The 10,717-nt window shown below is 30.7% G+C and overlaps 1 protein-coding gene across 1 annotated transcript; it reads left to right on the top strand.

Annotated features, from left to right (window-relative positions):
• Nucleotides 1-4,848: 4,848 nt before the first annotated feature.
• On the top strand, nucleotides 4,849-9,512 carry LOC114169694 (ABC transporter G family member 21-like). Its single transcript, XM_028054961.1, has 5 exons — nucleotides 4,849-5,188; nucleotides 5,749-6,553; nucleotides 7,827-7,997; nucleotides 8,126-8,304; nucleotides 8,796-9,512. Exons 1-5 carry the CDS (start codon nucleotides 4,973-4,975, stop codon nucleotides 9,444-9,446), a joined length of 2,022 nt encoding a protein of 673 aa, XP_027910762.1. The 5' UTR covers nucleotides 4,849-4,972; the 3' UTR covers nucleotides 9,447-9,512.
• Nucleotides 9,513-10,717: the final 1,205 nt, after the last annotated feature.

The following is a 10,717-nucleotide window of genomic DNA, read 5'->3' as shown; positions in this document are numbered from 1 at the left end:
GGTTAAATTTAATCACTTCTTTGCATATATACACGTTGCCAATGCTCAATTTTTCCTTCACTAATCCATAAATGTATGTAGATAGGTAAAATAATATCTTATGTCAAACTATTTATAAATTATTAAAAAAAGGGACAATTTAAAGTGAATAATTTTATTAAACATAATTATCTATGATTAAATGTTAATATATTCAAAATATAACTAAACAATGTATTTTTTATTACATATTAAGTTATATAAAATTATACACATATATTACTATTACTACATCAACATATTTAGGATGGTAAAACAAGTTTTGAATTTGAGCTATTTTGGGAATTTATCAAAACTGACGGATTGACTAGTATATTCAATCTATTTCTGATTCGTTCTGTTTAACTCATTAAATCAATAGGTTCAAGATAAAGAAAACTGATCTATTAGTCTCTTATTATTTTTTAAAAATTAAAAAGTAAAATAAAAGATAATTTAAAATTGTAACTTATTCATTAATATTTATAAATTATGTTTTATTATTAATTATAAAAATATAATGTAATATTTAAAAGTAATAATTATTTTAATTTATTTTGTTAAATACATAATTAATTAATTAATTAAAAACTTAAAATAATATTTATATGATTTGTAAAACCCTAGAAAATTGTGTTTTAGAATTGACAGTGGTTTAAAAATAGTAAGCCTCTATTATTTTAATATTAAAAGGTTTTTAGTATAAATAAAATTGTTATAAATGAGTTTCACTATTTTAAAACATACTATCTCTCTAAAAATCACTCTTCTAGAGTTCTTTGACTTCTCTCTAGAAGTTTTTACCTTTTGTTCATCTGTTTGAAGATCGGAGACCAATAGGGTGATCCTCTTGGCGAACTCTTTCTTTTTATTCGATCATTTTCTTCAATCGTGTAAGTTGAACTTTTGCTCATTTTCTTGTGGGTATTCTATGTTCTGACTTGCATGTGACCCTACTTTGGTTGCATGTGACATTTTAATCATCAATATGAATCTTTGTTGGTCAATGATAGGTCCTGATCGGTTTTATGTCATTCCTAAGTATAGATAAAGCATCTTGTAGAGCTAAATGTGTTTTGGTGTTCCTTGAATCGGTTGAGCTGTTTGGACCAGTTGAACTGCTTTGTCAAGTAAGGGAAGCTAGTATTCTTTTGCTTTGCAATTTTTTCTAAATTAATAAAGGCATGTTGATGAATTTGATCTGTGATAAGTATGGTTGTTTTGCTTGAATGGTTTGAATTATGCTTGTCATAGTTGAATCCACAAATTGTGGAAATATCCGTAGGTTACCTGTGGGATTCGTTGTTTGAATTATGCTTCTTGTAGTTGAATCCATAAGTTGTGAAAATATCCATTAGTGCCCTGTGGAACACACTAGTGTGAATTATGCATCCTGGAGCCAAATTCACATATTGTGGGAAAATCCATAGGTTAATTGTGGAACCTTTTGTTTGTTTTCTTCACCTTTAACATGAACTCTCGACTCTCCTCTATCATGTGTGACATTTGTGTTTTTTTTTATGTTTATGAAGTTTTACTAGTTGTTCTTGAACATTGATGTGATAGAGTGTCTATTACATGAAATTATGAAATATGATTTTTGAATATAATGAATAAGTTGTGTATGATTGTTTGGTATGAGGAACTCGGTGTGAGATCATGTTTTATAGAAAAGTGATGAGGTTATAAGTATAAAAGAGGATCATTGGAATGAAATGGTTAAAGTTGATTTGCATCTTTGTTTTAAGTCTTGGCTTCTAAGGAAGTGTGATGGTTTAAAAGAGTGAAAGTGGATCTTAATGGAATGAAATGAGAAAAGTTAATGTGAATTGTTTGTTGTATAAGGGTTGTGCTTCTAAGGAAGAAGTGTAGTCGTCACTAGTAGGTTGTTATGCATTGGCTAGGGATATGTGTTGGTTAGAAGTTTTCTTATACTTTACTAGGTTTACAAACTCATATAGAGTATCATGGCCTAGGTGGTGAGAGTTGAAGGAGGTTCTTATGGCAGGATTAGGGATGGGACCACTATGGCGCTGCCATAAGTAACTTACCATGTCTAGAGGAAATTGATTCATGTTGGTTATGCCAAGTGGATCTAGGGTCTTTGCCGCAATCCAATTTTATGATAAGTGCATAGTTTCTTATGTCTGAGTCAATGCATAGATCCAAATAATTGAATCTAGAGAGTTTGTAATTGTATGTTTGATATTTTTATGAATGTTTTGTGATATAATAAGTTTAACTAATATATGATTATTTCTTTTATACACTAGCTTACCCTCTTATGTTTGTTGTTTGTATGTGTTATGTTCTTCTTTTGTAATGCTCACCTTATTTGTGTAAGCAAATGGAGATACAGGTATGGAGGCACCTCTTGATGTTAAGGAGTTAGTGGTATAGGTGATAAGTGGCTTTAGATCAGGTATGGAGGCACCTCTTGATGTTAAGGAGTTAGTGGTATAGGTGATAAGTGGCTTTAGATCATGTTAGGTATAATATTGTAATAAGATACTAGTATAGTAGCTTGAGAATGTATATAAATGATATTGTTATAGTTTTATCTTATAAGAATGTACTAATTTACAATGTACAATGATTTTATCTGTCTTCTGAATATTCTTAATAAAATGTTTTATTTTAGTAATATTAAACTATTAAAATGAGATGTTACAAAATTAAATATAATTGTGATATATATATATATATATATATATATATATATATATAAGTTAAAAAAATAAAATTAAGAAAAACAATGATGGACTAGCCTTTAACCTGTCCATGTACTTTCTAATGAAATGGGTTAAGATTTTCAATTAATTTTACTACGATAAATCAATTCGTCCCATTATATTTGCACTTACCAATAACAAATCGAGTTAAAATAGGTTAGACTAAATGTCACTTCTAAATAGATTAATTCAAGTTGAAGAAAAAAACTGTTATGACAACAGGTCGGTAGATATGATATTTTATTAAATTTAACTTTGTGCACCGTGTATACATAGGGACAATTATTCCATTATATTAAGGTTCGTATAAAAAATGATACACAGGATTTAGATGAACAAAGGTATATTAAAGTTTACCAGAACTAAAATTACTTTTCAAAAACTAGATAAATAACTGTTTCCGTTGCTATTTCTTTTTTGGTTTATTACGTAAGTTTTTGTTCTTCCTCTTAGAAGCCTAGATAGTTCGGAAACAATAGAATCCTTTATAAACTGGTCACAATTATTTTATAAAGATACTGCTATCTATGTTTACTTCTTAAGAATATTTTGTGCGAGAAAAAAGTACAAAAATCACATTTCTCGTAATTTATTTTCATAAAATAAATGTGAAAGTACAAGACTACATGCATAAAATTTATTAAGAAAATTTTAGAATTTCAAAATTTAACAATTCAATTTTCTAAACTCATTTTAATAACTCTTACCTCCAATTTAAATAATAATGAGTGAAACATGATCTCTGATAATAAAGTTGTCATTTTTGTCTTTTGAAAATAAGTAATTTATTTCCTAAAACAAATGAATTAATCAATATTTTTATTTTCCACTAACAAAAATCAACCCTTAATTCTTTGAAGAATCTTATTCTAAAACTTATATTTTAGCTCATAAATTCTGGGAATCATAGGTTTGATAATCATTACACTGATTAGTTTATGTACATTTCTATTTTAATTTTAAAGTGTCACGTTATCCTGTAATCAGTTTTTTACCGATCAAAATTTATTAAAAAACAACAGAACTTGAGATTTTTATTGAAAATAATTAACTCAAATACATATCCTTAATATCCTTATTATATAAAATAGAAATTAAAAATAGATCAACTGATAACGCAAATTCTCAAGATTTTACATGATTTTTCTTTTCAAATTTATCAAAAAAAAAATTGCAATTTTTTTTTTTAAATTTCAATTGACAAATAATTTTTTAAATAATAATATTTTTAAAAGATTATAAAATTTAGAAGAAATATTATTTTTTTAGTAAAGAACAATTAATCATCAATAAAATCAGTGGTATTCCACACCGGTATAATAGCATCACACGACTAGGGGTGTCAACAGGACAGGTAAGGTACCGGTAGTAGCTCCCCCGTACCCTACCTGCTGGATAAATATCTGTCCCGTATCCATACCCATATCCATGCGAGTACCCGCATATATTTTTTAATATCCACATTACCCGCAGGTATTTTAAAAAAATAAAATGAAATATTTAATAAGATATTTTAATTATAAATTCAAATAAAATACAATACATAATCTTCATAAATTTCAAACAAAGTTCAAATAATTCATGTAAATTGTGTTGAATTACAATTTACCATGAAATGGAGATTTTTTTAAAACAAATTGATAAAAAATAAATAATTCAAAATCAATGTTTAATATTTTAATATATTTTTTAATTTAAATTATAATATAGCGGGTACGGATAATATAATACTCATACCTACCTCGTTAACATGTGGGTATAAAAAATACCCGTAACTATTATCCGCGGGTATCAATTTACGATATCTATTTTGTACCCATTGCGAATTTCATCCACGTATACCCGCAAATACGATTTTTTTTGACATCCCAAGACACAAAACAAGTTTCCAATCCTTAAACTTTTGAAAGAGAAAAGTATTTACAAAAATATAGAAATAAGAAACTTTTTATCTAACACCAACATTCCTTATAATGATCTTTTATATAGTTTTTTAAATAAATAGAAATAATAACACAAGAACTTTAGTTAGGTGACTCTCTTTTCCTAACCCTATATATATTGTCTTCCTTCATTCACTCCTTTGTGCCTTCCTCACTTAATAACTCTCTACCCTTTCTCTCATGCGACTGTTCTTCTCCACCTTCATTTTCTTCCCAAAAACACATTAAAATCTCAAAATTTCCTCTAAAGTTTCAACCACACCATCAAATTAATCTCCGATGATGCCCCCTCAGCAAGAAAAGACTGTCACACCTGACATTCCGGCCATCCCTAACCGCCCGGAGAACAGCTCCGTCCACGCCGAACCACCTTCCTCCGCCGCCAATCACATTCACAACACCAATAATTCTCACCAACAACCACAACCACAACCAAATATTTCAGCACCCAGATTTTCTGTTCTTCGTCAATCCCTTCGCCCAATTACCCTCAAAGTACTCATCACTTCTATTTTCAACGCACTCACACATGTTCATTCTTTCAGTGCCTTTAACTTTCTTCTCTTTTTTTTTTTCTTTTTTTCATTCTTATCAGCACAAAGTTTAAAAAAAAAAATCGAAAACTACCTTCTTCTTTTCTCTCTTAAGCTGCCAAAGTGAAGAACTATTCCTTTAAAATAAATGGAAAGGCACAGAAACAATTTATTTCTAAATATCAAGTGCTTTATCATTTTTCAAAATTTAACAATATATTTTTGGGAAAAAACCAAAAAGTTTGAATATTTTCATATTATAACAAATAGTCTTACAGATGGTTATGGAAGATAAGTTTGTTGAGTTTTATAAGTAGAGTCATACTACGCATACTTAGCATGATTTTTGATCGGTTGAGAGTGAAATTTTTTTGTTTTTACATTGTGAATGTATGAATGTTAAACCCTTGAAATGATTGAACTATATAGCATGTAATTAATTAACAGCGTGTTTTGCTTAGTTGTTGAGTTAATTAACAGGGTGATTTAGTTTATCTAACGTTATAACATTTTTGCATGTAGTTTGAGGATGTTTCCTACAGCATAACTTTTGGAAGGGACAAGAATGGTTGCGTATCTTCTCCAAAACAAAAACACACAAGGACAGTGTTGAATGGTGTGACTGGTATGGTGGGGCCAGGGGAGGTGATGGCAATGTTGGGTCCCTCAGGTAGTGGCAAGACCACTTTACTCACTGCCCTCGCCGGCCGGCTCACCGGAAAACTCTCCGGCGCCGTAACCTATAACAACCACCCTTTCTCAAGTTCCATGAGGCGCAACATAGGGTTTGTGTCCCAAGAAGATGTGTTGTACCCTCACCTCACTGTGATCGAGACTCTAACTTACGCTGCCATGTTGAAGCTTCCGAGAAGTTTGACAAGGGAAGAGAAAATGGAGCAAGCCGAGATGATCATCGGGGAACTAGGGTTGTCCCGGTGCCGAAACAACCTCGTTGGTGGCGGCGCAGCCGTTTTCCGGGGGATTTCCGGCGGGGAGCGAAAGCGGGTCAACATAGGACAAGAGATGTTGGTAAACCCGAGTTTGTTGTTGCTCGATGAGCCAACATCCGGGTTGGACTCCACCACCGCCCAGCGCATCGTGGCAATGCTTCATAGTCTTGCTCTAAGTGGTCGAACGGTGGTGACCACCATTCACCAACCTTCGAGCAGGTTGTTTTGGATGTTTGACAAGGTGGTGTTGTTGTCGGACGGGTACCCGATTTTCACCGGGCAAGCAGGTCGGGCCATGGATTATTTTGAGTCCGTCGGGTTTGTGCCCACTTTGAATTTCATCAACCCGGCTGATTTTCTGCTTGACCTTGCTAATGGTAAGTGATTTTACCCAATATTTAAATGTGTCAAATGTTTGATGTTGATAAAGTGATGACAAGGGAGGAAGTTTAGAATTTTGTTTTGTGCATGTTCATTTCTGAATGGTATAATTGACCCATTATTATATGAGAGATACTCACATGAAAGTAGTTTGCATTTGATTGTTATTAGCCATGGCTCTTTTTCAAAATGAAGATGATATGTTGACACTTTTTAAAAATGTACAACAACCAAACAATTTCATATGTTAATATTTTATTGTAATATAAATCATTATTATATGTTTATTTCTATATGGTACAATTGACCCACTAGGTAATGCACACCATGAGTGATAGTCAACTCAAAGTCCTTTGCATTATTTGGTCGTTATTAGCTATGGCTCGTTTTCACAATGAAGATGTATGTTGACACTTTTTAAAAGAATTACTATCACATATGACAGTTTAATATATTAATATTTTAATCATTTTTTATATTTTAATATAAATCATTAATGTATTTTATATTTATATTTTATAATCATGTTGTTAATTTCAAGGTGGAAGACGCTAATAAATCATTAAACTTTGTGAATTGATAAGACAATTCCACAATCTGGTCAACTTCACAATATGACTATCTTTTTAGTAAATCTGGATAAACTCGTGGGAAACTTTACGTGACAAAAGCTAAAAGGGATCGATATGGTTCAATTCCCCTCACCTCATTTTCCAATCGCAAACATCACAAGAAGAGGTTTATATTTTTAGATTTACTATTCTATAATATTATTTTTATGATGCTCTCCTCATTTTATTATTTTTCTTACCTTTTTGTAACATCAATAATTTTATTTAATATTTTTCTTTATTTTTTTTCTTTTCAATCATAAGTTACTTATTATTTTGTTTTAAGTTATTTTATTTTATTTCTCTAGTCTAAGTGTTTTTTCTTTTTCTAGTCTGTGTTTATTGTTTGTCTTTATCATTTTGGAAAACGATACTTTTATAAATTTATTCCATAGAACTCTTGGAGAGAGACTCGTGCTGAATAATCTAAATTTAGATTTTATTGAACTAAGGTGCCGTTTAATGACTTTTATTACTTAAAATTCATGTACAAAACTCACTCCTTATGCCTTTTTCGAGTACTTCTATTATTTTTTTTTCTTTCAAAAAGTAAATCTCCTTTGGTAGAGTAATTTCCTGTCTATAGTATTGTGCATGCATTTTAAAGGTTTATCATTGATCATCATTAAGCACTATCTTAGTGTGTGATGCTTTGTAGGTATAGTTGTTGATGTCAAAGAAGATGAACATTTAAATCATCATGAGGATCAAGCTTCAATCAAACAATTTCTAGTTTCATCGTATAAGAATAATGTATATCCTCTTCTAAAACAAGAGATTCAACAAAATCACAGAGAACTAGCATCCTTTTCCTCAAGAACATTTCGAAGTAAGTGAAGTTTTATGGTGATCTTAAATTCGTATTACATTATTTCTTTTACAAAAAGTATAGAGTATGAACAATACAATACCATGACAGAATGAATAAATAATGATCTTTAAATGAATGTTTGGTAGGTCCTGAGAACCAATGGACCACTAGCTGGTGGGAACAAGTCATGGTTCTGCTCAAGAGAGGTTTAAAAGAGAGGAGACATGAATCTTTCTCTCGCCTAAGAATTTTCCAAGTCTTGTCTGTCTCAATTCTTTCAGGACTTCTGTGGTGGCATTCTGATCCCTTACATATACAAGATCAGGTATCTTGTCTCTTGAACCTCTTTTTAATTATTTGGTTTTTAATTTTTGTAAGAATTAAAAAACAAATGAATATTAAATAGGATCAATTAAATCAACAATTTACTTTTAATTATTAACTCACATCGTCCAAATACTAAAAATTACAAGGTTAAAACACTAATTATTAAGAATTGATCTTTAAAGAAGATATAAGGTTGACATAATAATAAAGTTAAAAGGATACTAGGAGAAATTATGAGTTCAACTCCTCCAATTAACATTTAATATATATAAAGTTAGTTTAATGGATTTTGAAGAAAGGGTAGAAGAGGATGTGGGTTCAATCTTCTTAAAAAAATGAACTTAAAACATAAATCAATCTTATAAAATAAAATTCGTACTTGTTTATATATTGTAAAGACTTCTAACAATAATGTGCAAATTGGTAATCAATAATTCAACTATAACATGTATTGTAGTACTCATAACAATGTTTATATCCTTGAAACAGGTAGGTTTGCTATTCTTCTTCTCCATCTTCTGGGGTTTCTTCCCTCTTTTCAATGCCATCTTTGCTTTTCCTCTGGATCGACCTATATTGATAAAAGAAATATCGTCAGGAATGTATCATTTATCATCGTATTATGTTGCTAGGATAGTTGGGGACTTACCAATGGAGTTAGTTCTTCCTACTATCTTTGTGACAATATCTTATTGGATGGGAGGTTTGAAGCCTTCCTTAGTGACATTTGTGTTTACTCTCTTGATCATGCTTTTCAATGTGCTAGTTTCTCAAGGAATAGGCCTTGCACTTGGGGCCATTCTAATGGATGCCAAACAAGCCACAACCTTAGCCTCAGTGACTATGCTAGTGTTTCTTTTGGCTGGGGGTTACTACATTCAGCAGATTCCATTCTTTATATCTTGGTTGAAGTACATCTCTTTTAGTCACTACTGCTATAAGCTTCTTGTAGGAGTGCAATACTCAATAAATGAGGTTTATGAGTGTGGACCAGGGTTACATTGTAAGACTAGAGATTTTCCTGCCATAAAGTGTTTAGGGCTTGATAATTTGTGGAAAGATGTGGTTGTTTTAACTATAATGTTGATTGGATATAGAGTTGTGGCATATCTAGCTTTGAAGAAGGTGTTACATCATTGACTAGAGAGACTTCATGGTAGACCAAGGATTCAGAGAAACAATATTGATTTTCAAATTTTTTGTTCATATTGTTGCCCTTAGGTGAAGTGGTAATTCTATTCAAGCCTCAAGAGATGCATTTTAGATCCTTAAATGATGCAGCAAGAATTTAGTAAACTTGTAACCCTAATTTTTAATGTAATTTTCAATGTAATTTTAATTGTAAGAAATTTAAATCTTTATTATTAGTAAATTTATATAAATTGAAGTAATTTATATAATTATAGCCCATATTTATCATCTAACTTTTAATGTAATTTTTTAATAATACATACTTAAATCCTTGCGATAAATTGATATGAATGATGTAACGTCCCAATTTTTTGATGCTTAAAACTAATAAAATAGGATGTCTCAACTTAGTGTTCAAAACATATAAACTAATGTATAAAGTATATTAATACAGTCTTACAAATTATAGGACTATATAAATATATCAATTATACAAACCAAACATTTCTAACTCTAATCACAAACTAACCACTTAGCTACGTCTTCCCATTGAGACCTTCCTCCAATCTAATAGATGACTCCTCATCCTTTAGAGGTGCCTTTGAAACTACAACTACTGCTGCTCCCACCGAATAGGTGATCATCGCAGAAGGAAGCCAAACAACACAAGACAGAAACACAGAAGAAGGGTAAGCTAATGACTTTTAAAGAATATCTCAATCTATATAATATTGACATATAACAACTACAGACAAGCAGATATTCACATACATACGTACACACACACACACACACACACACACACACACACACACACATATATATATATATATATATATATATATATATATATATATATATATATATATATTCTGTGACTCAACTAATCCAGATACATGCATTAAGGTCAGATTCAGGCAATTTTTCGCTTGTAGTGGCATCTCATGCTCTACAAAGCAACAGATTGTAACGTCTCTACCGAAAATTACTTAATTAATTTAAATAAATAACCAATTTATTTAATAACCTCATATTTTCATTATTCCCAAACGCGGGAAAATTCAAAACCAATTACCGAGGTGCCATAATTTAACAATATTAGTGTAATAACTTATTACAAATTCCAAAAATATTCTAAAAGGCAAAAGAAAAGACATAATAGATTTCCTAGCTCCAACCTAAGCTATCCCCTCTCTTTGTCTCATGCATTGGCAGCATCACCTATATCATCAACTGCTCCCGTGTAAAGAATTACACGACCAACTCCAAGCACAAATAGA

Source organism: Vigna unguiculata, chromosome 2 (genome assembly GCF_004118075.2).
Source record: "Vigna unguiculata cultivar IT97K-499-35 chromosome 2, ASM411807v1, whole genome shotgun sequence".
Taxonomy (NCBI): Eukaryota; Viridiplantae; Streptophyta; class Magnoliopsida; order Fabales; family Fabaceae; genus Vigna; species Vigna unguiculata.
This window is presented reverse-complemented; position numbering and strand designations above follow the sequence as displayed.